Here is an 18222-nt window from a genome sequence, read left to right on the forward strand (position 1 = left end):
CTCACCACCCCGCAGTAGGTGCAGTTTTTGATTCAATGGTGCAATGTTGCCATGATGACTGGTTCATCAGAGAAAGGAGGAAATATGTATTTTTAAGGAATATTGGAAATGTTTAATATTTTTTGAACTTCACATTGAACAATGAACCAGAAATGGGAACTTTTCAGAACAGGAAGGGTGACATGTACTTTCAAAATGTTTTTTTTCAGGAGCTATGCACCAACCCCCAGTTTATAGTTGGAGGAGCTACTCGGACAGACATCTGCCAGGGAGCCCTGGGTAAGTAGACAAATTCTGGGTTTTATTTCGGAAGAAGAAAAAGAAAGCTTAATTTAAAAATTCCTCATATACCACATCCTCTCAGCTACCCTACAGGCAGGCTAAGGACTTTGAGGTCCCAAACCAGGCACCCAGGCTCTCCATGAGATAATATGGAGAGTGCTGGGAAACAAGAGTGGTATTTGTGCAACCTGCACATCGATGGTGAGATGGGGCATATAGAGGCTTGTAAGAGCTGTGTCAAAGCTGAGATTCCCTGAATGGTCTCCTGGAGGTGGGCACCTGGTTATCCCTGTCTGGGGTGGAAAGCTGGATTGCTTTTTTCTCTCCACTTATGAAAGAGGGGGACAGCAGCAGCACCATCAGGGCACGTGCCCCACGGTGAGAGCCCGCACTCGGCCCCACAGAGCAGCTCCCAGACTCGGGATAGAGGACACTGGGCCCTGCAGCCTCATCCTTAGGGGTTTCACCGGGGAAGGAGAGCAAGCTCTAGTGATAGTTTCATGCCATGCAAATAGGAGCGAAGGGGCAGAATAGGAGCTGGCTTAGCGCAGAGCCTGGGACTGCGACCTGCCCATCCGCTTGAGGCATGAACTAGAAACAAGGACCATATCATAAAAAAATTATAAATATTTTTTATTTATATATACATATATATGTAAAAAGCAGACCTTGTCAGCTGCGTTACACCACCCACAACAAGGGAGAAGGTCCCGACCCTCCGCACTGAGCACTCGTTGCGAGCACCCTCTCCTGGTGATTTGTCACAGCAAAACTGTCTTTCTTACCCGTTTTCCCCAGCACTTGTCATGGTCTAAGCAGAGCCCTTAGGCAAATGCCCAGAATGGAGCTGTAAGCACTTTTTATTCCCCCTTCGAATAGCTGCTGTCGCAGCCTTTCCTGGCTGATAAAATCCAGCTGCAGAAGACAGCAGCAGCAACCTCTCCCGACTCCATATGGAGGTGGGAGCACTGAAACTCTGGTAATGAGAATTTGATAGATTAAACACATGGAAACCAGCCTTTCTCACTTCTGTGCTGCTCACTGCAGCACTTCTGACCTTCCCGTACCAGTGTCTCATCCATTGTGCAAATGAGATTCAAACAATTTCTGCAAGTCATTGGCAATAAGTGATACCGGTGCTGGTCCTGTACACACAGCACCACTAAAGCAATTGCTAATAAAAAATTCCCCAGTGTGTATGCCTGTGGTCCAAACGCTAAAAATAAGATGCCCAATCATATACTTGCTCCAGGATATTTATTCAGTGGATGCTAGAACAGAGTATGGGGAATCACTTACTGTATTTTAGGAGAATTGTTCTGACAAATAATAAAAGCGACATTTCTTGTCACCTCCAATTTGAGAAGTTTCTATAATAGCACAAAAAAAAAAAAAAAATGCCTGCAGTAAAGCCTCATTTTCCTTGGCAGCTTACAACCTAAAGGACTGAGGAATATTACCTGCTCTCGAGCTAGAAGAGGTCAATGCATCTTTTGTGCTAAGCCTAGAAACTGATTGCAAACACCCTGAGCCCCTTTTTATTTCTGTCACCTCCTGAACATCTCTACAGACTCCCGGTCCTTTGTGGGGCTTAGCAGGCTTTCAATGCAGAGCAGGGCCAAAACCCATCAAATAGGGGCCCAGACACCTCCCGTGAATACAGGGACAGCACCAGCTTCGGGGGCTTCCCAGCCCAGTGTCCTGTGGGCCAAACCCCCACATGGTCTTCCAGAAAGCCACCCCTAAACTCACAAGAAAGGCCCCCAAATCCAATTCTGCTTTGGTTAAGAGCTTACTGTTCTCTCTAAAGAGGGAGGGGGAAACAAAACAAAACAAAAAAACCCCCCCAAATAACCCCAGATTTCTGCAAGGGCGAAGAATAAGAGAGCAAAGAAAATCCGGTTTTGTTCCTGTAAGGCTGTTTACAGCCACTTCTATGCACACTGACCCTTTACAAAAACAGACTTCAGAATATAGGCATGGGACTAATCTTTCAGTGCTCAGGTATTTTGTTAACACCGCTGAGGCACGCTATGCTTTTTTGGTATTTGATCCAATACCTCAAACATCAGAGTACTTGTTATTAAAGCCCTCATGTAAAACACTTCCATTGAACAGACCTTGATTACGTATTTACATAAGCCATGTATGTGACCCATTAACAAGTCCTTCAGGGAAAGAAAAATCTATTTTTAATAATCTTTTCTGACATGTTTCTTTTCTTTTAAAAATAACACTGCAGGTCTGGGTTTCTATGAACAAAAGGAACAAGAAAACCTAGAGTTAGTCTCACTCCATTAAACCTTTTTCTTTGGCAACGGCATAAACTAGATGCATATCAGCTTGGGAAGTTTGATGGGAACTTGAAAGACCTGAAATATTTTAAACGCTCTTTGAACCGTATCTTTTTGATAGCCTAGTAACAACTTTAAATACAGTCACAGTCTTAGTTATTAAAGGTGACTTAGGAAGTTTCCTTACAGCTGGCTGAGGGAGTTAACCCCCGAATCGTTTGCAGAATGTCTTAAGTAGCAGGTGGCATGAATTTAATTTAAAAGAATAGAAAACATACCCAAACCTTCTCAACTGAATACAGCTCCCCAGATCCACACCAGTTGCATTTGCAAAGCACCTTTCCTTTTTCAGGAGCAGGAGGTCCCCCCTGTGCCTCAGCTGAGTGGGTCCAGGTTGGAGGGGGATCCTCATGCAGGATTCAGCCCCCAGGCTCACACTGGGGGCATCTTGCCTTACAGGCAGCTCTAAGAACATCACGGAGGTTTGAGAGCAACCCAAAGCTTTAGCAGCTCTGAGATAGATCCTGTAGATGTTGAGGGAGCCCTTGAGGCTCCTTCAGGCCGAGGAGTGCTTAGCCGTGCTTGTTTTGGTCACTTATTTCACTGTAAATGTTCATATACGGCTCGGTGGAAGGTCAGGCCCATGGACCCAGGGGGATTTTGGATCATTGGTCCAGCAGATGGATCCCCTGGCTTCCCAAAAACACATTTGCAGCCAACTATGCGTCTCCAGAGAGACTCAAAGCCGGTTCCTTTGCTGGGGGCTCCTTTGCCTTCCTGCAGAGCTCGGCTCACGTCCGTACACAAGGCTTCAGGTCCAGGGGCTCTGGAGGAGTATCCCGCCTGGATGCCCTCTGCAGGCACAGCAGCCAGGACACAGCCGGGGCAGAGTCGCCTCTGCAGGGCCCAGGGAGGTGGTGGAACTGGGCACTTTGGACCTCTGGCTTAAGCTCATCCCCAGGTCTGGGGAGATGCTTCAGTCTAGACACTCGGATGGCAGCTAAGCAGAAACCGAACGCTGCTCCGTGGTGACTGAAACTAATCACATTTCTCATTAATTTCACGGCCTCGGTGCATGCAGCGCACTTGGGTGAACAGCATCAGCGCAGGAAAGAGCGATGCATTGCCCACTCGCCGCGGTGGTCACGGCAGTGGTTCAGTGAGCTCTGCAAAGCGGGAGGCCTGCTGCGTAGCCCTGCAAACGCAGGCCTTCTCTGCACGCCTGCAAGCGGGCAGGGATTTCATTTGAAGTGTGCTAACAGTCAACTAAATCTAATTAAATATTTAATTCATTGGCCAGCTGGCCTCATTTTCCCTCGCTCCAAAAGTTCTAGATTCCCTTCCTAGAAAGGGCATCTAACAGTTTCCTCACATGTTGAAAGACGACTTGTAGTGTGCAGCTGTATTACGACAGGTTTTAGTGGTCCTGCACAGGCTGCCTTGCCGGGGCAGGGAGCACGTGCTGCTGCACCATACACAGGCACAACCACATGCAAAACTCTGAAAGCTGCTGCTGGCAAAATGATGTTGAGCTCTGAAAAAAATAAATATGCACTGTCAGCTTGCACTTTTTTTTTTTTTTTTAATAGCAATTTATTTTTCTAGTAGGGCCAAGAAACTTTACTTGTAGGCCAAGATCCCATTGTGGTGTACAAGATAAGAGGCAGGCTGCATAATTTAGACCCCATCCGGGAAGCTCCTTGGTACAGACAGATTCCTGCATCCTCATTAATGCACAATAGCCAATTCCCAACTCATTCTTTTCTGAGGACATGGTTAATACTTGCTTAGCCAAAAGCTTAGACAAAGATATTAGGCTCCCAAGTAAGGTTTAGAGAGATGGGACTTTGCATTGCTCAAGGCAGGCATAGCAATTTTCAAGACAAAATTCAGCACTACAATTCTTTCAATACAATTCTTTCCATTAATGCTCCAAGCACACTTGCCCCTGATGCTTCCACAGAAAGTTAAATTGCACTGTACGTTTGTGTGAGGCAGAAGCATCCCCACCAATGTCACTCATTCTCCCAGATGTTAAGAAGTTAATTGATACTGTAGACAGTTGCAAAGGATTTCGCACTGCATTTGGTATCCTATGGGGATGAGAGTCTGAAATTGTTTTATTCCGAGTCAGAGAAATAAATAGTATATTTAAGGAAACCCTCCCATTTCACTGAATCTTTGGTGTAATTGTGCATCCTTTTGCAGGCTGTAAAAGCCTTTTGCTGGCTGTAAAAGCCTGCCCTGAGCCAGGGAGGGGGAAGCCCTTCCAGATGCTGCATGTTGGGAGTGCAGCACCTTGTCACTCCTACAGACTTCCTCTAGCCTCCCCAGGGCGCAGAGGGACACCAGGAGCCCTGCTCCAGTATCTGCTCAGAAATAGCCTTTTGTGCTTCACAGCAGGCGAGGAGCAGTCAAGGCAGCAAGAAAGCTGAGGATAGCTGGAAAAATAAGGGTTTCAATTCTAACTTTATAAGACTCTTCATCTTCCTCCTCTGAAGGACTCTTCCCCAGACTTGGCACCATTATTTCTGCCTCTCCAAGGGGAAACAGCAATGATAATGGCATAAGGCATACGCACATACCAAGGAAAGCCTCAGAGAAATGCCTGCAAAGTAGGTCTGAGAGCTCTCAGTCTTGCTTTGTCCTGCATGTACGTTTTGTTGGGAGAGGAGGTTCTTCAAGCCTTTTTACCTGTACGTACTCTCCCAGTTTTGCTTATGTTACACAGCCCTCTCCCCATGAATGCAAGCACTTTGTAATGTAATTAAGTTGAAGGTGAGCTTGAGAAGGTTTTTGCTCCTAGTTGCTCCTAGAGGCTTAGGCTTCTGGACCCTCTTCCATATGCACAGCAGCAACTTTCTCTATTTCCAGTTTAAACTTTTAATGAGTCATTTATTTTAATTTATTTCCTCCTCTGCAAGGAGATCTTGGCTTTCAAGTAAGAGCTCTTGGCTCAGACAGCTTGTCTCCAAAGTAGTATTTAACTTGCCTCGCACTTCCTCTTCAAACTTCACATGTATAGGATGAGCAAGATGAGCATTTTTAATGTCTTCTCAGAAGAAATGCAGATAGTGGGGGAAAGAGATAACCCAGCCATTTTCTACCCCCTTCCAGCTTGAGTGCCCTTCCCCAAACGTAGCCAGCCTGGATGGCACAGAGCAATCCTGTGGGAGACTGGGCAGCACCTCATGTGCCAGCACCCTGCTTTCCTTCCCCATTGGTATTGCGTGGGTGACCACGTTTCACACCCACATCCTATCAGCCAGCTCAAGTGATTTGCACACACAAGACTGTCTCCTCAGGTGTTATTCCCAAGCAAGCAGCCCCCAACACACAAGAGCAGGAAGGTTGCAGTCCATCACACTCAGGGCTCTTCTTTACAGGTGCTCCTCAAATCTATTCTTGCCTAACTGGGAATAGCTATTTCTGGTTTAGCTCACATGAGGCATCTGGGTATCTCCGAGCAGGGGTAGAGAAAGCAGAAAGCACACAGCACTGGGCAAGTTCCCTAGTATCTTAGCATTACAAATTATGTTCATTGTGGCATTGCAACACAAGGCCCAAATCAATATGAAGAGTTAACTACTGCTCTGAAATATTAAGCCATGCTACAGCTTGAACTCTTTCATTGGTTTCTCCATTAGCTTATTTCCACTGAAGGAAGAGTTGCTATGCTGATTTATTCTGCAGAGTGTGCACCTACACAAAGAAACTAGATCTGGGCACAGAGTACCCTCAGAACAGTTTCATTTTCCTAGACTTTCTGCACACCTAAGAAAGCATCACAGAACCATAGAAGTGCAGAAGCAGCTCCTGCTTAGTGCTTGCAGTATGCAAGTACTGATACTGAGTTTCCCAGGACACCAACTCAGGGCACAACAGGGCCACATATCCAGCCTCCAGCTAGGGCTGTGCATGCCCTCCCTTTGCAGGGTGACCTGCAGTCCAGAGAAAAGACTCACCTCCTTTCAGACTTCCCAGGGGACCTCAGCTTTCGTCAGACTCGGAGACAGATCCGTAGCAATAGCTCTAAGTGCTGGTCCAAATTCAGATCTTCAAAGAAAGACCTAACAAGGACTAGCCACCCAAATCTTCCTGCTATCAACCAAACCTCCTCCAAAAGCTAAAACCAAAAATCTTACCATGCTCCCAGCAGCTCAGATCTTTTGCCCTTTTCTAGACACCCTCTAAGCCCCTGCCTCTCCCAGGTGTGGCAGCTCAGGGCTAGTTAAGGAACCACAAGTCATTAACTCTGTAGTGCCCAGCCAGGGTTTGCAACCCAGCATACCTCAAATCCCTTCTCTCTGGCTATGCCCTTTTTCTCCTGAAGACATTGCAAAGCATGCAAAAATCTTGCTTTCACAGCATATAGAAGAGGATCCTGCTTTCACAGCTTCATTAAGGAAAAACAAAACAGTAAAGCCTTGGAAAGAGTCCCAAATTAGACCATGAAATTTATCGCCATAATCAGCTTCAGAGACTCCAGGATATCTGTGAGCTCTGGGTAGGTAGAAAATGAGCAAAATAGACAAAAAACAAGACATGACAAAAACGAATAGCCAAACCAATACTGCATCTGGTAGGACCTTGCAAAGAACTTAATATTGGCATTTTAGTCTAGGAGCATGATATAATGGTGTAAGGATCAGCTTGGCAAAACCCAATCAATTAACTGTTCTGCTTTGGAACCTGCATGTTTTTAGGTGACTGCTGGCTCCTAGCCGCCATTGCGTCTCTCACTTTGAATCCAGATATTCTGCACCGCGTTGTTCCCAAGGCTCAGAGTTTTCAAAAGGACTATGCTGGGATCTTTCATTTCCAGGTACCTATATGATCAGCATATTGTGAATAAGAGAGAAAACACTCATATTTAGCTAAAAGCAGCTTTTTTGTCTTTGGCACAGGTTAAATATTCAAGAATTACAGTGTATAAGTGAAATGGTTGGGGGTAAAGAGGAGGAGAAAAGAGGAACAGAATTAAATGTTAAATCATGTTAAATGGCACATGCTCACTGGGCTAGGTTGTACTTTTTTACAGCTGACATTATACTGGCTTTTTAAGCTGAGCTGAACCATCATGCCATGTGACTCAAGCCGAGCTATGTCTGAACTGCTTATTGAGATGGAGTTCAGGCTGACAAGTTTTCTCCTCCTTCCCTTCCCTTCCCTTCCCTTCCCTTCCCTTCCCTTCCCGCTGCTTTGTCTGATTTTCCTTCCCGGAGAGCAGCTGCACCAGTTTCAGCACTGAGCCAACCTACTCAGCCTTCCAGGCTGTGTCGAGGACATGGAAGTTAGGCTCAAGCACAAGCTCTGCTCCTGAGCTAACGTGGCAGTATAGGTTTGCCCTGTGATACTAAAGGAGGTCTTCTGGTGAGGGCGGGTGTGCTGGAGCCCAGATCCATTCTGCCAGCTCATCTCAGTAGAGGGTTTATTGTGTAAATGATCCTCTTTCCTTTCCATCCAGGACTGCATCAAATTCTGGAGGAAATGTTTCAAGTGTTCAAGTAAAAAAATAATATTAGCAATGTTTCTCACTTTTTCCAGAATTTTCAGAGAGCACTGGCACTACTGGGTACTTCCACTTTCGGGTCACATCTCACAGCGTTTTTACAGGGGCTTGATTTTTTCAGTAGATGGCCTTCAACGCTTTCTGAAAATTGGATCTCTTCAAGGTATCTTGCATTAAAAGGGTAGATTAGGAAAAGAAGACTTCAGAGTATCCTGTGTACCCATTAGCTTTGTGTGGCCTCCACCATGTAACGTATACATGGAGAACAAACAGTGTTCCAGATGTTCAAGCAAGATGGTGCTGTTAATATTAGCTATCTGTAAAACTTGAATACTGTGTTAAGAAGCCTACTCGGTGGCTCACAAGGATAGGAAAGAGGAGTTCTTCCTTCTATTACGAGGAAGAGGAGTCCAACATGGGAATGACAGCTCACAGTGGCTTGTCCAGGGGGACTGGTTGACAGGTGCCTGTGGATGACAGTCAGAAGCCACAAGCTGATACAAAACAGAAGGAGTAGCGTGTGAGCCTGTATTAAATAGGGGCAGGAAGGTGGTAGTGTGGAGCCATTATATGCATACCAGCCCTGATCAGCGATTTCTCTCTTCTTCTCATCAGTTCTGGCAGTACGGGGAGTGGGTGGATGTGGTGGTTGACGACCGGCTGCCCACCAAGAACGGGGAGCTGCTCTTCGTCCACTCGGAGGAGGGCAGCGAGTTCTGGAGTGCCCTGCTGGAGAAGGCCTATGCCAAGTAAGCTGGCTACCTGAGAAGCAGCGTCCTCGGTTGGGAGAAACGTGACTGCCCGAGCAGTTGTGACGTGAGGCACAATGTACTTCACCCAAACGCAGTCTCCGTTCCACCCGTTTTTAGTTTACTCTAGGTCCATAAAGGACACTGCCAACCATCTGTTTCAAGTTTCTTTACTTCTGGTGCCCCAAGTCACACTGATGATCAGAAAGACCAAGGGATACTGAATTGCAGACCCTTCTTTCTGCAGCGCAAATGCTTGTGAGTGGAGATTACCCTTCATATTGCTCTGCTGTCTCTTCCGTAGGTTGAATGGCTCTTACGAAGCTCTCACGGGAGGTTCCACTATAGAAGCGTTTGAGGATTTCACTGGAGGCATCTCTGAGTCCTATGAACTGAGGAAGGCTCCTTCAGACCTGTACCAAATCATCCAGAAGGCTCTGCGAGCTGGGTCGTTGCTGGGCTGCTCCATCGATGTAAGAAGCTGCTGCTGTTTTTCTCTCCTCGTTCCTCTTCTCAGAGCCTCGGTCCATATTATAACAAAAGCTCAGATCAATGTTAGGCTTTAGTCATAAGGTCTGAACTAAAAGCGAACTACAATCAGTGAGAGACTTTTACTGATTGCAGCGATAAAACCTTTGGGCTAGGTTCTAGAAAATTTGCTCTTGTCGTACCTCCCTTTTTACAAGCAAGTCTGTGATAACACTTAGAGCCATGAACTGGGCACTGGGCTTCCTCAGTTCTGTTCTTCTGTCTCATTCCCTGAGTATCTTTGATCATTCAAAATCTGGGTAATTTCAGCTCCAGATACGCAACTGCTGGAGACAAACTCTCTGAGATACTTCCCTGTAGTCTGTAGTCTGACTCTGGCTTTGTTTTTTAATCCTAAAAATTATCGGCACCTGTAACGCAAAGTCTCTCGAGTTGCAGATGTTTGTACATGTTTTGAAAACCACACACCTTCCACATCCTGTTTCGTAATCTTGTTTCAAATCCTGGTTCATGGCACGTAAGGTTACCAGAGTTCACATTCGGACAAACTGGATGCAAACCAAGGCAGCCTGGAGCTGAGTTCCCATGAACTTGTCTTTGCAGGTGACTGGATCTGTTACCCGAGATGAGGGTCTGGATTTAGATTTAGATTTCATAGTACTTTCTTGAATCTCGGCTGTGCTCAGGGCTGCACATATGGGGGTATGAAACTCTGGATGTGAGCTTTTGCTGAGGATCTCACTTCTAGTTAAAATACTTGGCATCGGGAATATTGATATTCATTGTGGATACCAATTTGGGTATCTTTACCTGTGCTAATTTGTTCATGAAAGCTGTGTGCTTGTGTACAATGCATAGCAATAAATGTGTGTATTTTTATTGCCCCAGATAACTAGTGCAGCTGAAATAGAAGCAATCACAAGTCTGAAGCTGGTGAAGGGACACGCTTACTCTGTCACCGGAGCGGAAGAGGTAAGCCAGCCTCTGCTAGGTACCCATTGATTAATCCAGCTCATCCAGCCTGGATGAAGGTTTTATACTTGCCATCATACAAAACAGCTTGGGATTGAATACTGCAGTGTCTTCACCTTTCCAGGGTCTTTGTGGGGCTGACCAAGTAAAAATGTTGCTTACGTATGAACAGCCCTGGCAGAAAAAAAAATAAAAAAGACCATAATACTTAGCCAGGTTGAAGGCTCAGTACGCTACTGGTAGTTTTACGGAGTACAGTGTGCAGCCTGTAACCTGTATTGTACCAAGAGATTGGAATAAAAAATACAAAGGTGGCCCTAGCTGTTATTGCACTGGCAGGAAGGGAAGGAGGAGCAGGAGCAGGGGCAGCCGCACCACCACAAAATTATGCTGCGTGAGGCGAGAGCATGGACTTTGCCAGTCAGCATCAACGGGAAAGGGGCCAAAGCCTCGTTAGTGAACTCCCCTCTACGTCTGTTCCTGCACAGGGAGCCCTAGGCATTCCTGCTTCTCCGAAACTGGAATGGTTTCAGATGTTCATGCCAAATAACCTCTTTCCAACTTTGCTGTGTTGTGAGATGCCTCCTGCTTTTGAGGATGTAGATATTCTGCTATTTTGTAGCTGCTATTTTTCCTTGTGGGTTGCTATCATTATATGAAATGGTGAGCGATGCAGCTAACAGATCACTTGGTGGCAGAGGAGAATGTAAAATAAGGGTGGAAGACCTCTAGGTGCCTTTTAGCTCTTGCAAATTATAATGGACTGCATCACTCAAGTACAAATCATATTTAACCTGTTTGAAATGCAATTGCTACATGATGATTGGAATAATGGAAGTGCTCAGGCTCTGTTTGTTGTGGCTCCTTTAGGTAAATTACCGAGGACGGCCAGAGAAACTAGTCAGGCTTAGAAATCCCTGGGGTGAAGTGGAATGGACTGGAGCTTGGAGTGATAAGTAGGTTATTACATACCCCTGCCTCTCTCTCTTCACTGTATTTTGGTATCTTTTAAAAATTAAATTGGGAGTATGCAGTTAATCAAATCACAGAGCACATTCAGGAAAGATACTAAATCCGTTGGAATAAAACATTATTAATTCAAAAGCAAGGCTAGATATTGATCTGTTCTGCTCAGTGGACACTCTTCCCTGCCGCAGACAGAGCTTTCTAATAAGAGAGAACAGTCTACATTTTAATTGTGAACAGCACAGTGCAAGTCATACCCAGGTCATTTTGCAAGACTGATGCTGCCAAGACCTCAGCAGAGTGTGCAGACCAGTTCCATTCCTGGGAAATAACAGAGTAGAGCTAAACCATTTTGCCTCTTCTCCAGCTCTTAGGAGGTTGATGGGCTCTACATCAGACCTGTATTTGCTTTCTGCTGGCGAGTCTTGTAAAGGTCAATTCAGCTAAAGATCATGTCAGCTAAAGACCTCAAAATTTGAATGTCTGGAACTGTGTGGTCTTAAACTGGACGTGGAGTCTCATGAGAACACCAGTGAAAACATCTCTTTTATTTTTGTTTAGAATGGCATGGATTTTACTTTCATTTGGACCAGGATATATTTTTTCAGGCAGTATTTTGAGATCTGTTTCCTGTCCCGACTGACTGCATTACTGATGCTGATGTTGTATCATACTCGAGCATAGAAAATACAGAAGAAAATTAGGATTATTCTTACCTTTATCAGAGCTGCTTTGCTCAACCCCAAGAAATAGCATGCCTCAGGCACATGTACATGCCACATCTGGATTTTACTACACCTGTTTTAGCCCGGGACAGCCCTGCTGAAGCAAGTATAGAGTTTTACAGCTACATGGGAGCAGATCAAATCGGAATCCAGCTTGTCACACAATAACATCAGAACAGCAGAGAAACAATACCGTTTTAGGCAGTATATTTTCTGATTCCACCTTTTTGCTTGTTCTTTGGTGATCCAAACAGTGGAGCTTATGCTCATTCCCTAGGGAGAACATCAGGTGTTTCAGTAGATCTCCCAGTTGAGAAGCTCTGTCTGACCTGCAGCCTGCATATTTCCCAGTCCAGCCAGTCTCTGTGATATTTGTGCATTCTGGCACCTCCTGGGGATGATCCAGTTTAAGGCTTATTTGTTGTAAGCACAGCTGAAGTGTGATCCCAGCTCTGCATCGTCCGGTTGCTGGGTGCACTGCCACTGCGGGGGCAGAAGGTGTTGCAGAAATACATATGCCTTTGTCAGCTGTAACCCAGGACAGACCCTAACTCTGCTCTTGTCATGAAATTAAATGTAACAACTGAACAGGTTGCTTTTGTCTTTTGTCTGCAGTGCTCCTGAATGGAATTATATTGATCGCAGACAAAAACAGGCTCTGGATAAGCAAGTAGATGACGGAGAGTTTTGGTGAGAATCGTTCGGTTAGCTTAATCTTTTGGATGTTTTACATGCGCATACACTTTTTCAGCAGCCCTTTCATCTGGATGGAGAAAAACTACCAGTACCAAAAGGGTTACTAAAGTACCAGTGACATGCATGAGTTGTTAGCCTCCTGTTTATCTCCCTTCCCATTCAAAATATTACCTTTTATTAGAGCTTGCGTAACTTAGTGCTTATCCAAAATATAGAGACCAGATGGCAATGAAATTAATGAGGTGGCAAGAATGAACCTCAGATGGTCTATATTTTGAGGCTTGTTTTTTGCCTAAATGCTACACACTAATGAAAAAGTCTAGATTATCCGCTTGGGAAGAGTCTATTTACCCAGAGCAAATGGAAAGCCCATCCCAGTTAGCTGATTACACAGATCAATATTGAGTCCATGTCAAACTCTGTCCTAGACTGGATTAAAGGATAAACACCCACCATCCTTCAGTACGAGCAATTGTATGGGACATAAGGCAGTGGAGAGCTGAGGACATGCCTCATGCTCACAGCACGATGCAAAAGGTCTGTCACTCATGCAGACATGCTAGGAGTGGTAAAAATAAACATCAACAGTGGAATTAGAGCAAAACACCAAACTGAGGTGCTTTTTTTTGGCAGAGCGACTCTTTCAGAAAGGCCAACTCTTACTCGCATTAAATAGCATCTTATTGCACATTTGGTTCCACCAGTTTTAGTGACTTTACTGGGACTTTGGGCAGTTCTCTGATGCTGAGATCTGCTGCCCCATTGGGAAAGGGATCCATTTGCTCTGACTGTTACAGGCTGATGAACTCACCCGGTCTTTTTATGTGCCAGGATGGCGTTTTCAGATTTTCAAAGGCAGTTCACCCGGCTCGAGATCTGCAACCTGACTCCCGACACACTGACCAGCAACACAGTCAACAAGTGGGACCTGACCCTGTTTAATGGACAGTGGAGACGGGGCTCCACTGCTGGGGGCTGCCAAAACTTCCCAGGTAGAGACTCAGCCAAGTGGGCACTTGGTGAAATAACAAAGAAAACAAACAAAACTCTTTCTGAACCAGGAGGGGTTTAGATAGGAAGGTTTTGGAGGTCAAATTCTTTTTGCAGGGTTTAGATAGTTAGGAAAAGCTCGGCAGTCTAAATCAAGACTTAATTCACACTTATTTCCTCATCAGGGTTAATGCCCCTCAGCGCACTTAACGTGCTCCCCACTGTGCAGTTAATTCACGCCTCTTTCTCCCCTCTGTGCTCTTCCTGCTTACGCTCCTTCTGCTTCTGACTGGAATAATCCTCCAAAGGGTTGGATAGGCCAGGAAAGTGTTGCAGGTCAGCGGCAGCGTGGTTTGGCATGCGTTTTCAGGTTAGACCTCTGGAGAGGCATTTGGTCCTCTTGCATCAGTAGCAGCCTCAGCCAAGGACATCTCCTGGAGATAAATGCCTGGTTGGAATTAATGGCATCAGCTCCTCCCTGTTTGTTATTACTGCCCAGGAAATAACTGGGTGCTTTGATTTGCTATGGCTCTACTTGATGTTCTACATAGCTCTGAAAACATAGAACCATATGTGCAATATGAAACCATATTCTGAAACCATAGCTCTGAAACCATGGAACCAGGCAAAGGTTCTTCCAAAGACATATTCTTTGTAATTCAAGTGGCAATCATCTTGGTTACAATGAGAGCAAAATCTTCTCCTTTTTGTTTTGCCTTGGGAATTTTTAGCAACGTACTGGACCAATCCCCAGTTTAAAATCCGGCTGGACGAACCAGATGATGACCATGAAGGGAGCGTGAACAAGCCGTGCTGTACTCTGCTGGTGGGCTTGATGCAGAAGAACCGCAGGAGACAGAAGAAAATGGGGGAAGCTCTGCTTAGTATTGGCTTTTCGCTCTATCAGGTATCGTTCGTTCCTCGTTAAAGGTTTTATTCACTGTTCTATTCCCCTGGAAGAAATTAGTAATGTGCAACATCTTGACATTCAGCACTACACTTCAAGAGCTGGATTTTGCAAGATGATTCAAACCCTTCTCTCATTTTTTCCTGACCCACATAATATGGGAAGTTTGAGACAAATTTAGGTTCAGTTTTTGTCCCACTTTAAGAGGAGAGAGGTGTAAAACTACAAGCAATTAATTTGGAACAGTCTTATTGAGAGCCTTCTCTTTCAGCATCTAAATAGGGGCAGTCTCATGGTGCCTGGCAATTCCAGATAAGTGGCTCTGATTACAGCCTATCATTAGCACTCAGTAGTTGCTTGCATTTTTTTTCTTTGCATTTGAAAATTGTTTTGATTCATTGTCTACCATGCTATTGTTCTGCTCCAGGAGGGCTTTTTTTTTTTTCTTTTTTTGATTTTCCCAGTGTTGCTTCTGTCTCTGTAGATATAATGTAGGGAAAAATTCTACAGTCACATCTCTAACTTCTGTGATGTGAGGGGAGAGAAGCAAATATAAGGATTCCCAACCAATTTTTTTGATCACGGCATCATATCTGGAGAACAGCAATTAAATGTTGTGTAGATTCCTCTGGATGAAGATCATTAACCAGCACAGGTGGGAGCAGATGGGAATGGCTGATTTTTGCTAATGTATCTTGTGTGGGATGGTTCAAAACCAGAAAGCGTTTTCCCTAGTGCCTGAGCGTCTGCATGCGCAGAAAGGTTTTGCCGTGCACATTTCTGACTCGCCATCTGTGAGGTGCCAAGCACTCTGACCTGTGTGCGCCCTGGAATTTGCACATTAAAGATGGCCCGCTGCTCACATCGCTCAGTACAACCACAGAGAAGTTAGCAGAGCCTTTCTGCTTTACACATAATTCATCTCATCTGCCTCCTCTGTGATCTTTTCCTTATTAGGGAGATTTAGTGACTCTTGCCAAGACTAATGCTTCCTTTTGGAAGAAGTGGCTGCTAAGCCACCTGACGTAGACATCCTGCCGTGATCCGAGTTCCTAGGGCCACCCAGTGCTGTAGATTCACATCGCTGCAGCTGATGCCGTGGCTGAGGAAGTCCAGTTAGGACAACACAGATGGTGATCTAAAGCAGATGTCTATATAAGAGAAAGCAAATAGGTGTGTGCTCAAGGCCACCCGCCCTGCCGAGCTTTTATAAGTCATGTAGCTAGAACTGCCTGGTGAAAAATCCTGTAACAGGGCCTATCCCTGAGCTCTTGACTTCTGTGTGCTGGATATGACGAACAAGGCCTGAGGTCCCAGGGGCCATCTCAGATAGTCCAGAAGCACTGTACGAGTGAAATTTCCAAAAGCTCTTTGGTGACTTAGGAGCACCATCCCTTTGGCTCTCATTGGAATTCGTGCTCCCAAGACAATTGACTGCATTTTGAAAAGCTACCTTATATTCAGAGGTACCAATTAACATGGCTGTCTGGTCAATTTAGCAAGGGCTAAATCTTGAAATTTGTTACTCATTACATTCACCTTACAACGGTCTATTCATCCTCAGGCTGATGGCTGGTGACAGTATCCTTATATTTTTTTCAGCATTCCCATAACGGTAGACTTGTAGATTTTAGGTCTGCTCTGAAAAAATCTGAGGTCAGTTTTGCAAGGTGGGGCTAAATGATTGTGGAGTCTCCTGACTGAACATTTCAAGGCTCATCCAAATATTTCCAGCCAACAGTATCGTTCACACCATCATATCTGGAGAAAAGCAATTAAGTGTTGTACAGATTCCTCTGGCTGAAGATCCTGGTTTTCCTTTGGAGCAGCTCTAGCGCAAGCTAGAACTTCATGCAGAGCTGTACACTGCAATATGTCGTTGTAAATGGGAATGAAAAATAAGTGTCTGAATAAGGCTTTATTGGATGTTTTTCTCTAATGGCTGAAGAATGTATGTAGCAGCCCCTTAGCATCCGTTCTTTCTTTTCCTTTCAGATTCCTCCGGAGGTACGTAATCTCTGCTGAAGACTTCCAGCCTCCAGATGGACACCTCCTGTCGCACTGGAGATTTAAACGACCAGCAGGACTTCTTCCTTGCTGATGACAGTTCTTCTGGAGAGCTTTGCTCTTTTATCACTGCACAAATATCTCAAGTTCCCCATAACCATTTCCAAGGGATTGGGGCACCAAGTTTTATTACAGAGATCTGAGTCCCAATCTTGATCTCATTTATACTTGTTGAAATTTGATTTTGTATAGCAGAGGTCGGAATTTGTCTATTTATTAAAGACAAAGGCCAAACAGGGTCTCTTCACTCTAAAGGTGAGAAAATGTAGCTAATGTTTTTTAGAAGAAATGCCGAACTCCGGAGCACTCTCCATTCCTTTTATCGTTCTGAGCTGGGGCTGCTTTAATGAACAAACCCAGCTCAACCTTCCCTAATCCTCAGAGATGTCAATATCAAGGTAAAGAGACTTTTCATTCCTGAAGAAAGAGACCACAGGGGTGTCTGGCCGTAGGAATAGTCTATACTCATTTACTTGAGTCCAGCGGTCTGTGCTGCCAATTTTTTCTGGCTTTTCAACTCGTCCTTCTCTCTTGGTAAATGAAAGTGTGGTCACGAACCAATTAATTTTGCTCCTTTAACAGCCTTGCAGACGCAAAGGGAAAATGAACTTTATGCATTGAAAAAGATGTGCGATCTGATTTCTTAATCTTTGCAGCCCCACTCAGCTGAAGCTTGAGTGGAGAGAAGTGTTGGGGGTGTTGAAAAAATTCCATATCCAATCTTGTCTTCAAAGCAAAAAAAGATAAAAACCCATGCTATGCTACAGTTTATGAAAAAAACACTGAATTATCATAAAATGTTTGATAACACCTTCGTATGCTCTGATCTTAGACAGGCAGAAATTTTATCAGTGTGTCATGTTCCACAGCCTGTGTCAAACATACAGGTCTTTTTGTGGATCATTGGATTATACTTTTTGAAAGACATCCCTGTGGAGCAAAAGTCAGTAATGTGAGGTTCAAAAGCAGAGATGCTATTCTTACAATACTGTTCCTTGTTACATCAGTGCTTTACGAGCTATACAGTGTATCACTTGTTTAATGATATATGGGTATTACGGAAAAGTTGAGTACTATTTACCCCATATTCCAAAGGGCTATATGCATATCTTTAATATTATTAATAGAACTTGGCTAAATCCTCTGATCTGATCTGAAAAATCTCACCCTCATGCTAGTATTTTGTCCTGTTTGCTATTCTTTTCTGTCTGTTTAAAGACATCAGAGAGCATAATTCCTGTGCAATTAAGAGTTCTATCACAGACCATAAATTGCTCCAAAGAAATGCATTTGTAAAATCAAAATTTTTTTGTGAACAGGCTATGAAAGAAAAAAATGCTCAATGCGTGGAACAGCTTGTATAGCAAGCACTAATTTGAGCAAATTTGAGTGCACATTATGATGTTTTAAATTATTTTTATACCACAGACTGTGAAGAGGCATGTGAAAAGGTAATCTTTATAGAGCAAGACACTTTTTCCTTCTGATTATCTGCCTGACTATTTCCCATGACCGAATCCTGGTGGTTATCTTTCATACCGTCACTCACGGATTCGTTTTTTCATGCTAAGAA

The 18222-nt window shown here is 44.5% G+C and overlaps 1 protein-coding gene across 2 annotated transcripts in view; it reads left to right on the top strand.

The window, feature by feature from the left end:
- Nucleotides 1–18222, top strand: part of LOC112980111 (calpain-8) — a 28796-nt gene that overhangs the window by 2024 nt on the left and 8550 nt on the right. For both annotated transcript variants that reach the window (XM_064509964.1, XM_026094753.2), the window contains exons 2-11: nt 210–279; nt 7283–7401; nt 8704–8837; nt 9142–9310; nt 10215–10298; nt 11169–11254; nt 12605–12679; nt 13517–13677; nt 14407–14582; nt 16578–16589. In XM_064509964.1, the coding sequence (XP_064366034.1) occupies nt 210–279; nt 7283–7401; nt 8704–8837; nt 9142–9310; nt 10215–10298; nt 11169–11254; nt 12605–12679; nt 13517–13677; nt 14407–14582; nt 16578–16589 (1086 nt within the window). The remainder of the gene's footprint in view (nt 1–209; nt 280–7282; nt 7402–8703; nt 8838–9141; nt 9311–10214; nt 10299–11168; nt 11255–12604; nt 12680–13516; nt 13678–14406; nt 14583–16577; nt 16590–18222) is intronic.

Source organism: Dromaius novaehollandiae, chromosome 3, assembly GCF_036370855.1.
Source record: "Dromaius novaehollandiae isolate bDroNov1 chromosome 3, bDroNov1.hap1, whole genome shotgun sequence".
Lineage (NCBI taxonomy): Eukaryota > Metazoa > Chordata > Aves > Casuariiformes > Dromaiidae > Dromaius > Dromaius novaehollandiae.